This window comes from Torulaspora delbrueckii, chromosome 3, assembly GCF_000243375.1.
Source record: "Torulaspora delbrueckii CBS 1146 chromosome 3, complete genome".
Taxonomy (NCBI): Eukaryota; Fungi; Ascomycota; class Saccharomycetes; order Saccharomycetales; family Saccharomycetaceae; genus Torulaspora; species Torulaspora delbrueckii.
In genome coordinates this window covers 567,302-581,180 of record NC_016503.1, presented here as the reverse complement: position 1 = coordinate 581,180, position 13,879 = coordinate 567,302, and the positions used below count along the sequence as shown (strand labels likewise).

Below are 13,879 nucleotides of genomic sequence, written 5' to 3'. Positions count from 1 at the left end.
CTACGTGAGAATGTCACTGAAATCGGCAAGATGAGGTTGCACGCATTGTAAAAAATTTAACCGCCGACGAGACAATTGCAGTCGGAATTGGCCAAGTTCAGGAAATGCAACTGAGGTAGAACCAGCAGAAAGCCCCGCAACAAGCCAGACGGAAAGACTTCGCATATTGTTCAGGATATCTGCAGATCTTAAGACATAATTTTTATCCTCAAGATAAACTATCACAACTGTACAAAGCTGACCAGAAAATCCCACAAGACCTTTCCTAGCTGGAAACTTAAAAAATGACCTGGCTCGGCCAAAGTTTATAGTTGTACAAAGTGCGCCTTGGTGTTCGACAGGGACTTCAACGCAGCTAAGAGCATCATGCTCAGGTATACCTGCGGTTGCGGAACATTCGCAACTGGTCTACCTAGCTGCGCTTAAGTCACTTGTGGATTTAACCGGGCGCGGCCATTATTTACCCTAGTAAGGCTTGTGCGTTGACTTCCTTGAACCATTGCCTGATATTAGTGAAAGTTTCTTCGTCAGGCATCATATACCAAAATAATGCCTATAGCTCCACGGTAGTATGCTGTCGGCGATCACTACACTTAATGGGCGCAGTAACAGCCGAGTCATTTTCAACGTTGAGAGAGAATTAACTGGTCTCTTTCTTCTTAAACAAGTCGATTTCGGGTAGCGTATTGGCGAAATTGAGTGTGTGTTTGAATGGAAAGGGGGACCGTTTGTTGTCTGACTTCCTGACCGACTAGTTCAATTACTCTGGAGTCACACGCTCATCGACTTACGTTTGGTAGAAAATCTGAATAGCGGCTTCAATTCGGTCAGACCGTTGCTTTGAGCTTTTTCACATTTAGTAACAACTTTGGATACCATCAGTAGAACAGATATGTCTGATAGGAAAATACCAAAGCACGAGCTTCTGGGTGGAAATGGCGATACGTTGTCGAAGATACCAGAGGTCATTGACCCAGGGATTACCATTCCGATATACGAAGAAGATGTTGGAACTGGGACTGGCACTGGAAGCAATATAGATGATCAACCGCAGAAACTTGGGTCGTACCGAGCTCGGGCTGGAAAGTTCTCCAATACGCTGAGTAATTTGTTGCCTTCGATCAGTGCTAAGTTACATCATTCCAGGAAAGGTACTCACGGTAAGGCTCCAGATGATGATGTTACCACGAGTAACAACAGTTCAGAGTCTACAGTGGGTTCAAAAAATACTCATAGTACTCCCGCGAAGGGTAAGGATTTTATCCAGTCATTTGGTGGGATTTCACTGAACGGGGCTGAAAGTTTGACACCTCCACACGAGTTGGAGAAGTTGGTGCATTTCCCAGATTCCAATTTTTTAATAAACCAACCGCGAACTTCGAGTGATTCTTTCACTTTTGGTACCTCGAATTTGCCGCATCCGATTTCAAGAACGAGAAATAATACAATGAATTCACAATTCACTTCTATTTCATCCATTCCAGCTAATGCAGGATCTTCAAGTGCTATATGGTCTTCTAATCAGAGTCCAAACGACCAAATGCAACAGCATTTGTTCCATCAGTTCAACGGGAATACGAATAACAACACCAACAACATTAATAATAACATTAGCATCAATGGATCCAGTCCATTGCAAGAATACTCAACCAATACCGCTTATTTTGATGCAACGATACCTACATCCAACTCCAAAAATTTGGGTGTACCAAATTCTATGTGGTCTCAGGGCACCGCCGGTGGGAGACCAAGGTCGCAATCAAACACTTCAAGTATATATACGGACGCTTCCTTGTATGAACCAGCTGGAAGATCTCGTGCGCCTTCGATTTACACTTTGTCTCAACCACAGGCCCCACAACAGCAGGAGTCTCCTCTGATAGAAGATGATGTTGATCCCCGGTCTATTAACTGGGTCACCACTGATCATTTGGTGCCCATAATTAACCAAATTTCCAATTTATTGCCAACGAATACCATTTCGATTTCGAATGTTTTTTCACTGCAACAGCAGCAGCCGCAACTAATCAATGCAGTGAATTTGACTAGTGCTTCTTTGGCTACATTATGTTCCAAGTATGGTAATGTAATCTCTGCTAGAACTTTGAAAGGTCTAAACATGGCTTTAGTTGAGTTCGATACTGTCGAGAGTGCTATTCGTGCCTTTGAGATGTTACAAGGTAAGGAAGTCTCTGTCATTGGTGCACCAAGCTCAGTGTCATTTGCTAAGGTTTTACCCATGCATCAGCAACCTCCTCAAGTGGTTGTCTCCCCTGGGGCTCCAAATAATGCCATCGGTTCGGATGTTCCACAGCCCTTGTTACAGGAACAATTGTTCAATGGCCAGGTTAATTTCCAACAAAAGGGGAATGTTTCCGTACCTATGTTCAATCACCAACAGCAGGAATCTCAACCACAACAGGTTCACGTTGCATCCAACTTCAATCATTCATACGGCCACGTTTCCCAAAATGAGAAGGAACAATGTCCTTTCTCATTACCTCCACCGTCACTTAATGAACAAGTTGGAACTTTGAAGGAAATCCTTCAATCATTTGAGACTCCCTTCGACGAGACTCAAACCGATCATTTAATTAATAATGCGCTAAAGCATAACGGGACTTCGGAGACAAGTGATTTTGGGCCTTTGCCTGATCCTCTGACGAACAGAGATTTTGATGCACCAAAGTTGAGAGAGCTGAGGAAGAGCATTGACGCTAACCAAATGTCTGATCTGGAGATAGAGCAATTGGCCATGGCAATGTTGGACGAGTTACCTGAATTGAGTTCGGATTATCTTGGAAACACTATCGTTCAAAAATTGTTCACTCACTCTTCCGATATCATCAAGGATATTATGTTGAGAAAGACCAGCAAATACTTGACCTCTATGGGTGTTCACAAGAATGGTACGTGGGCTTGTCAAAAGATGATTACAATGGCTCGAACTCCAAGACAGATCATGCTTGTCACCAAGGGAGTAGAAAAGTATTGTACGCCATTGTTTAATGACCAGTTTGGGAACTACGTGATCCAATGCGTCTTAAAGTTTGGCTTCCCATGGAACAGTTTTATTTTTGAAAGCATTATGGCCAATTTCTGGACCATCACCCAAAACCGGTACGGTGCTCGTGCCGTTAGAGCGTGTTTGGAAGCACATGATATAATAACTCAAGAAGAGACTTTGGTTATCGGTGCCATGATCGTCCTCTACGCGGAATACTTAGCAACTAACAGTAATGGTACTTTACTTGTCAGTTGGTTCTTAGATACATCTCAATTGCGCCACAGACACGCCATCTTGGCGCCAAAACTGTTCAGCCAAATAGTCGAGCTTTGTCGCCACAGGTTAGCATCACTCACAGTTCTCAAGGTACTTAACTACCGAGGTGACGACACAGTAAGAAAGGAAATGTTGGACAGGATTTTTGGCGACACATCGTCAGATGAACCTGCTCCCGCTCTTCGTCAAATATTGTGCGATACAAACCACGGTCCTACATTCGTGTACAAAGTGCTCACGATGTCACTGTTAGAAGGCGAGCTAAGAAATCATGTCATAAAACAAGTGCGCCAAGTACTATTGGATACCACACCATCGCAGTTGCACCGTCGTTTGATGGAAGAGGTAGGACTAAGTCCTGCGAGCGCTCAACAAAATTCCAACTTGAAACATCGCTCGAGTATATCACAGGTATTCAGTCAAGACAGTACCCACTTAAGGGGGCTATCCGTTTCAAGTGTCAGAAGTAATGGCTCTAGACATAGCGGATTAGTACCTACAACTTCTGCTGGGCAAGCCTCAATCCCAACGTCTTCTACAGCTACCAACAATAACATGCAATGGAACGTTGGGTACATGAACTATCCCGGCATGTTTCCCGGTTTCGGAAGCAACGGTTATTCTGTGAACGCAGACGAGTTACCTAGTCAATTCGATATGTTATCGCTCAACAATGGCACGCACGTCTCATTGCCACAGTTGAGCTTAACAAACCAAAACAATACTACGAACGTGATGTATCCGGCAAAGAATAACGCAAGTCAGGATGCCCATCTCAACGGACAGGGAATGTATGGTCAATAGGCCAGCAACTCTATTTTTTTCTCTTCACCCAATTTGATACTTTTAATGAATAATATACAAGCTTGCATAGGCGTTTCGGTCCTGAATTATTTAACGTTCAAACCATATATAGAATACATATAGAGCATTAATTGCTCATTCATCAGCCATATTAGAACATATCATCATTACTAAAGCTTGTTATGTAAATCACATTGCTCGTTCGCAGCGATCAGCACAAAAATCGACCCTTCCCTGTCTATGCGCGATCAACTGGTGATACCTAGGCTCGAGAAGACACAATGCACCTTACCGAGAATGCTGCTGGGCATCGGACATTGATTCGATAGTCTACTATTTCTATAGTGAGTATCGCGGTCCTATCCACGATTTCATTTTGACTTGGCCGCTTGTGTGCCTATATTTCGATCAGCATCGGGGAATTCACATCGGTGCATTTGAAGTGGAATGGTTGACAACCAAGATAGCGAAGTTCCGGAAGAAATGCCTGGAGGTCTACCTGCAAGTTGGTTTACTAATCCTGTACCTTCGAGAGAGTCCTTAAACCATCAAGGGAGGGATATTTTGGCGCGAGAACATCGTCAAAGAGTCTCTAGGATAGCACAGAACGAGGTTGCATTGCGTGACATATTCAGATTCAATATCCATCGTTCCAACGCGCAATCGAATGGCCAGGAGGGCCATTCTGGCTCTCTTGCTGAGGCTCAGACGAATCCAAACAACAACGAGAGCTTATTAGTCGATACAAGGGTCAATATGTTAAGTGGCGTTCCTGGGTCATCGAGTTTGCAATCGAATGACCTCGCAAAGCTATACGCATTTCAATCGACTTTACAGCAAAAGGTTCAAGCATATTTGGATGTGATAGAAAGGAGGAGGAATGGTATCTTGGATGAAATCGGTATGGACAACAGTAAACTTGACAAGATGCAACAATCGGACTCTCCTCAAGTAGCAAGTTTCCTGAACAAGCTGCAGAGAGTGAGACTGCGTGCCATTGAAACAGAAACCATGGAATTGCAAACCTTAAGGATGAAATTTCTGACGGTTGTGGAAGAGTATCGAAAGGCTATGAATGAATACTGCAAAGCAAAGATGGAGGGAAAACAAGTCCAAAATCCAACGGATTATTTCCAAAATTGGGTAGATTCCTTAGATCCTGTTGAAACTTCAATGTCTAAAGGGTTACAAGAACTTTTACCGGGCTCAAGATCGATTACAAATAGCATTTTAGCATTAACAAGTAAGGCAGGTGGGCCCTCGACGTTCAATGTTTTTCCGCTAAATCACCTTCCATCGGAAATTCTGCATTTGATTTTAGAAAAACTCAGTCACAATTCCGAAATCGTCAATCTACTGACAGTTTGCAAATTATGGGCTCAAATCATCGTCAAGATCCTTTATTATCGACCTCATATTAATAAACGATCTCAAATGGAGCTGTTCATGAGAACGATGACATTAGACTCACACGAGACAATTTTCATCTATCGTTCAATGATCAAAAGGCTCAACTTCTCCTTTGTTGGGGACCATATGCATGACCAAGAGCTATACAATTTTGTTGGGTGTCAAAACCTTGAGCGGCTAACTTTGGTTTTCTGCAAGAATGTCACTAGTAAATCTATATCAGCAGTTTTGCAAGGTTGCAAATACTTACAGAGTGTCGACATTACAGGTATAAGAGAAATTTCGGACAACATCTTTGATACTTTAGCAGAGAGTTGTCCAAGAGTTCAAGGATTTTACGTTCCGCAGGCGAAAAATGTAACATCAAGAGCACTGCATAATTTCATCACACATGCGCCCATGTTGAAAAGAGTGAAGATAACAGCTAACAACAATATGGATGATAATCTCATAAATCTCTTTGCGGAGAAGTGCCCTATGCTTGTGGAAGTGGACGTGACTTTAAGTCCCAATGTTCATGATTTCAGCCTTTTGAAATTGTTCACAAAATTGACGCAACTACGGGAATTCAGAATTACGCATAACACTAATATCACTGACAAGTTGTTTTTGGAGCTTTCTCAGAAAGTCAAACAATTGCCAGCATTGAGGCTGTTGGACCTTTCTGGGTGCGAAAATATCACGGATAAGACAATCGAAAGAGTAGTAGAGCTTGCTCCAAAATTAAGAAATGTGTTTTTGGGAAAATGTAGCAGGATTACAGATTACTCATTACATCATTTGGCGAGGCTGGGAAAAAACTTACAAACTGTTCACTTTGGTCATTGCTTTAACATAAGTGACCAAGGAGTTCGAGTTCTAGTTCAATCTTGCCCCCGCATACAGTATGTCGATTTCGCCTGCTGCACAAACTTGACAAATCGCACGCTATATGAACTATCAGATCTTACCAAGTTGAAGAGAATAGGTCTGGTGAAGTGTTCGCAAATGACAGACGAAGGACTGCTGAACATGATATCTTTGAGAGGCCGAAATGATGGGTTGGAAAGGGTGCACCTTTCTTACTGTTCAAACCTAACTATCTATCCCATCTACGAGCTTTTAATGGCATGTCCACGACTTTCACATTTATCACTAACAGCCGTTCCATCTTTTTTGAGACCTGACATCACTGCTTTTTGCAGAACAGCTCCAAGTGACTTTAGTGATAATCAACGTCAGATTTTCTGTGTTTTTTCTGGCAAAGGTGTTCATAAACTTCGTCACTATCTCATGAGTTTAACCACTCCAACGAGTGGGCCTCAAACTGATCTTCATGAAGTCTTAACCAAATACATCGTCTCCAAGAACATGTTACAACAGGGTGAAAATCTGGAAGACGGAATCAACAGAATTACAAGCGATTTGAATCAAGATTCAGCAGCTATTTTGGCTGCCACTGGATTGAGCCAAATGAATGGAGTTAACAATGACTTTTTGTTCCAAAACATAGATTTTGACAGGTTGGAAGACGTTTTTAATTGGTATGAAACACCACCTAGAGGGCTATCATCAGAGGAACTAGCCACTCTGTGGTCACAGGTCGATCAAAAATTCTGTGAGGACCCATTTGACGAGGAATACGATGGCCTTGATAATGTTGTGGCTCCTGGAGCAAATTCAAACCTCAACAACGAGTTATGTTATATTGTTAGAAAGCTACATGAACTTGATGATCGTGCTAATGATTTTGAAGTCAATGTTGCAAGCTTGGCACGGGTGCAATTTCAGTTTACCGGGTTCCTTCTGCATGAAATGGCACAGATCTACATGCAAATGGTTGAGCTAAATAGACAGATTTCACAAATTCAATCACGCGTTTACGAGTCCAACGTTGAGGCAGACATTAAAGGCCTTTCAGTTTGGAGGCTTCTCTTTATTGAGAAGTTCGTTGAACTACTTCAAAAGTATAAACTCTCCACAGTGGTACTACGACTATATCTCAAGGATAGCATAACACTCCTCACGAGGCAACGAGAGTTATTACTTGCTCATCAAAGGACATCCTGGAATGCAAATAATGACAACGAGAATTCTGACGATCCCGCCATTTGGCGTCAATTCGAGAATAATATGCAAATGACTCCTGATCAAATGCGTATAATTCAATTCGGTTTAAGGGGTCCTCCAATTGTGGGGGAGGCCGGACTTCGACCTCTTGTGGATGCAAACAACAACGCAATTGACGAACGTTCGGAGACACCAGATGACGAAACTATCTTGGAGGACGCTTGATCCCTGGGTCAAACGTTTCGAGAAATATTTTTGCATGGTTAATGATATTACATATCGTTACATAAGCGGCTTCTAATATGCTGTCGCGAAATAAACCCGATTCTGTTTCATCTGTGCTGTTATAAACTCACGATATCCCTAGATTGGCAGCAATTTTGAGAAGGGCTTCCTCGTTATTTAGTGAATTAACTGTATCACAAGCTCGCTCAAAATCTCTCTTGAGAACGTCTAACTTCACTCTGCTTTCCTCGAGAAAGTCGTCTTTCACCTTCTTCAATTTCTCGTTGAGCCAGTCAGTGAAAGTCATGTCAAGTTCTGATCTGGGCATCTGCTTGATGAAAAAAGCTAACTCACCATCTCGGTCATTCCTTAGCGTTGCATCATTCTTATTTATGTAGACAAGAAGATCGTGGAAGTATTCCTTGACCAATCTCCTGTCCAACTCCGAATTCTCGGACTTTTCTTCAGTTGTATGTAATAGTCTTTGGTCATCTTTCTTCTTCTCTGGAGGCACTAGCCGTGGAGTTTCAGTATTTTTCAGTCCTTCTAATGATGACTGGTGGATTGGTGATTGATTTATTGGTGATTGATCTAGTGGTGAGTGATTCACAGAAGATTTTTCATCTTGCGTAATCTGCTTTCTTATCGATTCCTGTTTTTGATCGTAATTTGGGCTGCCAGAGCCATTCAACACAGATCTACTAGGAAGCGGCGTGCCAGTGTCCAACGACGTTATGTTTTCATGCGTGTCGCGTAAAACGCTCCTAGAAGCGCTTAGCTCGTCATCTAGATCGTCAATGACAAAATTAGTTGATCTTGCATCTTGGAGAGGCCTAAGATGCCGCAGCTCAGTGGCTGAATGATCTGATTTTTCCTCTTTTAGGTTTGTCAGGAGCTCTCTAGAAGGCGATGATGCAGCATTAGAGTCCAACGAGGAATCGGAGCTCAAAACGGCATCAATTGGAATGTCATCTAGCTTCAAATTCCTTTCATCAGGATGCACGGTTTTCTCTTTTGGACTTCCTTGGACGGATGATTGGTCGCTCAGCGACTTCTCAACCCGTTCGTCTGTAATTTCGTTCCGTTCACTGATGTTATTAGAGGGGAGAATAGAGTTGAATGTGGGTATCTCAAAAGCACTATGGCCTTGTGCGCTGAAGCTGAATTCATCATTACTATCGTCCAAAATTTTATTCGTCCTGCCAATGTCTCTAGCCTTTTTGGTACGTTCTTTAAATTCGATTACGAGATCCTTTTCTTCACGGAAGCTATGCTCTGAGTCATAGGTGGTATCTCCATCTCTGTCGTCGAAATATTTCCTCGTTGATAGTCTTCTCAGTATCCTTTTTTTTCTTGCTGGTGATCTCTCTGGTGATGGGGGACCGTTGTCTTGGATCTCGTCTTTATTTGTTTGTTTTCTGGAGATGGACTCCTCCTTCATTTGAGCTATAGAAGATGGGCGTTCATCAGCGTGGGCCAAATCGTGGTCCTTGGCCAATTCCTCATCCCGAGATATTGCATCGGCTTCTTGAGAAATCAATGGTGAGTCTACCTGTTCGTGAGGTTCTATGTTAGACTCATTGCTATCATGATCATTTGTGAGACATGCGAACGTCGTCTCAAGCTCTGATATAACCTCATTGTATGTCGAATCCGACCTCATCTTATCAAAAAAATAGCACATACCGCCGTTACTGCTTCTGTAGTGTTCTAATAAAGGATCATCATTGGGCTGCCATGAACCTACAATACGCTTGCAATAAACACAGTAGCATGCATCTTGGGCATCATTTTCCATAAGTTCCTCAAATCCTGTGTATGAGCTGTCATACCGTAACAGACCAGCTTGAGACATACAAGCAGGAAGCAAGCTATCGCTTGGCGGATCCCAATTCATGAGGAAAGTAGACTCTCTGAAATCGAGCATCTTTTGGCTCATCGGATCACCAAAAGTGAGATGATCACTCCAATTTTCATTAGAGAATTCATTTAAATGATCCTCTAGCACTTTCAACTTCAGTTCTGATAGTATACATTCATTATTTTTTAGGTGCTGCCGCAGTACACTGATCATAGTCTCAACAATATCTTTCTTCTTCGATCGACAGTCGCCGAAATTGTACGTTATGTTCTTACAGCAGATGCACTGGACAGCATCTTTATAAATCTCTTTATCGTTTTTTGAGCTCTGGAATGGATGGAAAAAGAAGCCCAATCTAGCCATACCCTGGTAAGGTATCACAGTATAACGCCATCGAAATTTCTTACCATCAACGATAGAGGTTGTCTGGAAACTCCTAATCCTCGCTCCAAGGTTATACATGACGGACACATCTCCATTCCCGTTAGATCTGCCAATGTCCATCGCGCTGAGATTCCTTTCAGTAGTGTTATTGTGCCCTCGATTCCAGTGGTTTTTAGTTTCGCAGATTATAGATTGACGCGCTTTAACAACTAAAATAGGCCAAGTATTTACCAATTTTGAAAGAATCAAACAGTAACTTATTAAATGTTATTTTATATAGACATGCGAGATTATTCATCATCCTCATCATCGTCACTTTCCGCAGTTTGTAACCAAGTGATGAAAGGCTTGGCAGCTCTACGAACCTTCTTTGATACATCCTTAGGCACGTACTTCTTTGAGCACTTAGTACCAAATTTGATGATCTCTTCCTCAGAGACGATGTCGTTGTTGTAAACTTGAACCAGGATCTTTGGTAGCAAAGGTATCAAATCTTTGCGCTCTAGACCCAAGAATCTTTCAATACCCCCAAGGAAATCCCTCTCATATTCTGGTGATACAAAGACCTTAGTGAAGAAAGCAGCATGTTCTGTGACTTGGCTGACGATGTTTTCATCGAACAGACATTGAGCTAACACACAAGCAATCTTTGGATCCTGCAGCACATCCAAATCTGCGGCCTGTTTGAAAATTTCGACATCAGAAGGAAGGTTTTCCTTGTCTTCTCCACCTTCCTTCAATATCCACTCACCAAATTCCTCGAGTTTCCCCATTTCACCAGTCTCGTTATCTGCAGCGGCTTGTAGTTCCTTAGCACGCTGTCTGATGGCTTCCTCTGACATATCAACAGCCCACTCGTCATCCTTCATTTCAATCTTTTCCAAACTCGAAGCTGCCGCATTGATTTGACGAGCTAATTCATCATCATCTTCGTCTTCTACCAAAGCTTCGGTGGTACCGTTTGGACTGTTATTCGATGCTTGTGATTTACCTTGAGCGATATCACTGATAGACAACCCACCACCACGGACGTTGGCAGAGGCAGTGGCGGCCTTCTTTTTCTTCTTTGAACCGTTCACAGAGTCTGGTGGGTTCTTCAGTATGAATGAGGATAGCTTGTGTCTTAGGTCCATTGGAGTTCTCTTACCGCAGGCTTTACAATCTCTAACCAGGTCGCTGTCCTTTGTGATGATAATTTCAGTCTCAGGGTTCTTACAGCTCCCACATAAAACAAACTTGTTGATGAATCCGTCCAGCACATCTTGCAACTTGGCAGGTTCGTGCACACCGTTTACCAAATAACGGTCCTTATCGACCGAGATAGAAGTCTGAGCACCCAGTTCAAAACCAAAATATTTTACAATGTATGGGGCTGGTCTGTTAAGAGCGTGTGCTATATCAGCAACGTTCAAAACGGCTGTCTTGATACCGTTACCTCTACCTTCAACCTTGGCCTGGATGGGAGGCATTTTATAACGGTAGAAAGGATCATGATTATCTCTGCAAATATTGATGGACATATTGGATGATTAAAGGCACTTAATAGCAGTAATAGACCATAAAAAGTCGATATTAACTCGCTAAAATCAATATCACTTGTAATATCCAACATATTCGATGTTTTATACTTTATTCGATGCCTGAAAATTTTCGCACTTCCAATGTAATCCACGTGACTTAAAGCTAAACCTTTAATCTAGCTATTAAGTTATAATGACTGAATGTTTGCCCATTTAAGCAGTGTAAGCTCTAATTCTAAGCTTTATAGCAGGTGGTAGCATATTAGAAGAAATGGGTTCCATTAGAGAGAAATTGCTGACGATTGCGACAACAAAACTGTATACGCAGCTAGAACCAGCAGAGTTACAATCGTTGTATGATGAATTGAGATCTTACACGAGTAGTGGTGATCCCAATCTTTCACAATCGACTTATCTGAATTTGATGGAGATGCTTTTCTATGTGAATGTCTATTTGAGTAAAGATGTAGAGGCTGAAGTTATTTACAATAGTTTCAGGGATAGGTTTGGTGAGGATTCCCCCAATCTGTATGTGATGAAGGCAACATTACTGCAGATCAACGAAAATGATCAAGCCGCCGTCGACTATATTGAAAAGCTCATCAAGGACTCCCTAGAATACGACACTGATTCATTGAGTTATCTTGTTTTACAGAAAAAGCTGATATCGGTTAAGGCAAGAGCCCACGACAACGAATGGTTAGTAAGTCAAGTTTGTTCGTTGATTGAAAAATTCCCGCTAGATCCTGAGCTTTACTTCTATGCTGGAAAGCTTTACGATGAACTTGGACAATTCAGTCGTGCTGCATACTGTTACGAGGAAGTGCTATTGATAATGCCCTTCAATTACGTGGCGTTTGGGAATTTGGCAGAGTCTATATACTACAAAGCCATCAAGACGGAGAGATCAGCCAAACTTAATTATGACACTCTACAGAAATCTTTGAATAACGCATTGAGAAGTGTCGAACTTAGTGAAAACTATTTGAAAGGTTGGTCCTTTGTCGCAATGGTATCAGAGAAAATGGGTGATAAAAAGGAGTTGAACACATTAGCACGCAAGCGGATTGAGTATATTGCAACCACGTCGAACTCTAAAAATCGAGCAACCGCTGAACTAGTTTTGAAAAATCTTTAGGTCACTAATGCATTTTGATTTTTACAGTTATGCAAACGTAAGGAAAAGAATGCTGATTAATCAAAGTTCAGCGTTTCATATTCCCTCGAGACCACCGGAGCGTGTTGTGCAACCCAATTGCTATCTCTTAAAGCAGCCTTTGGATCATGTGAATGCGATATTCGATGGTTCGCAAGCAGACTCTTGTAGTCTCCCTCCATCTCTTTGTACTCTCTCATTACTTTATTTTCATCAAATTCGACGCAGACTCTAGTGTCTATTACTCGTAGCAGCACATCGTCAACTCTCAGAAAGAAACGATTCAGAAGCAGTAAGCGCTCGTCCATCACACGTATTTTCACATTTAATATCGAGATACCATTATCTGCAAGTTCATCTTCGAACAAGATCATATCATCATAGAATAAAATGTGATCTGGCCGAGACAGTTTATCTAATGGTAACTGCTGTGTATCATCTCTTGTGAATTTGTAACGTTGATCCTTACTCTCCTCTGTTCCCCTATATCTCGTTGTATAGGTCCAATCATAATGGTGTGCGATTTTTAACGAAGAATCATCGACTTCAAATTCTGTAGGTGAGGAAGATCGTTGTGCTTGCTTTTGTTGCTTGGAATCCATCCATTTCTTAGAATATGAAACTCTTATACCGCAATCGGCTAATTTCACCTGCTTAAGAGCATCAAGTGCGTTGAATTCTAAAGTCCAGCCGTGTAAAGTATTTTCAATTCGCACATAACTATTACCAAAGATCATTTCCGGCAACGTCAACCCCTTTAACTTATTATTTTCCCAATCTTCCAACTCCTGTGAATTTAATATAGGTTTCTTTCTTGTCGATATTGTCCAATTGTTAATAGTCATCGATGGACAATCCTGCAAGGGCAAAGTAGCAGCTGGAGATGGAACAATCATGGTACCACAACTAGCACATGGTGGATTATTGGGACTATTACAAACATGTCTTGGAACTAGTCTTCTCACTGCACTTGTAGTTGGCGGTGAAGGTGATATGAACCTTTCAGATGCAGCACTAGCTGCAGCCTGAGGGATTCTGGCTTGTACCGTTCTTGCATGGACTTTCCTAGCAGCATCTATTTGGAATGTATTAATTCCAGGGCCTCTTAAGGGTCTTCTATCAGCCATTGTCACTGTCTATGCTCCTTGTGAGTTGTTCGTCACAGCCCCTTGTTAAGCGAAGAGATC

At 42.0% G+C, this 13,879-nt stretch overlaps 6 protein-coding genes across 6 annotated transcripts; 3 read left to right on the top strand and 3 right to left on the bottom strand.

The window, feature by feature from the left end:
* Positions 1-892: 892 nt before the first annotated feature.
* JSN1 (Jsn1p) lies at positions 893-4,087 on the top strand (the record flags this gene model as incomplete). The annotated part of the gene is made up of 1 exon (XM_003680378.1): positions 893-4,087. One exon carries the CDS (start codon positions 893-895, stop codon positions 4,085-4,087), a length of 3,195 nt encoding a protein of 1,064 aa, XP_003680426.1.
* Positions 4,088-4,534: 447 nt separating this feature from the next.
* On the top strand, positions 4,535-7,771 carry GRR1 (SCF ubiquitin ligase complex subunit GRR1; the record flags this gene model as incomplete). Its single annotated transcript, XM_003680377.1, has 1 exon — positions 4,535-7,771. The coding sequence occupies one exon, from the start codon at positions 4,535-4,537 to the stop codon at positions 7,769-7,771; it is 3,237 nt and encodes a 1,078-aa protein (XP_003680425.1).
* A 127-nt stretch (positions 7,772-7,898) lies between these two features.
* Positions 7,899-10,136, bottom strand: BIR1 (survivin; the record flags this gene model as incomplete). Its single annotated transcript, XM_003680376.1, has 1 exon — positions 7,899-10,136. One exon carries the CDS (start codon positions 10,134-10,136, stop codon positions 7,899-7,901), a length of 2,238 nt encoding a protein of 745 aa, XP_003680424.1.
* Positions 10,137-10,306: 170 nt separating this feature from the next.
* TIF5 (translation initiation factor eIF5) lies at positions 10,307-11,536 on the bottom strand (the record flags this gene model as incomplete). Its single annotated transcript, XM_003680375.1, has 1 exon — positions 10,307-11,536. The coding sequence occupies one exon, from the start codon at positions 11,534-11,536 to the stop codon at positions 10,307-10,309; it is 1,230 nt and encodes a 409-aa protein (XP_003680423.1).
* A 271-nt stretch (positions 11,537-11,807) lies between these two features.
* Positions 11,808-12,674, top strand: EMC2 (Emc2p; the record flags this gene model as incomplete). The annotated part of the gene is made up of 1 exon (XM_003680374.1): positions 11,808-12,674. One exon carries the CDS (start codon positions 11,808-11,810, stop codon positions 12,672-12,674), a length of 867 nt encoding a protein of 288 aa, XP_003680422.1.
* Positions 12,675-12,730: 56 nt separating this feature from the next.
* On the bottom strand, positions 12,731-13,819 carry TIP41 (Tip41p; the record flags this gene model as incomplete). Its single annotated transcript, XM_003680373.1, has 1 exon — positions 12,731-13,819. One exon carries the CDS (start codon positions 13,817-13,819, stop codon positions 12,731-12,733), a length of 1,089 nt encoding a protein of 362 aa, XP_003680421.1.
* Positions 13,820-13,879: the final 60 nt, after the last annotated feature.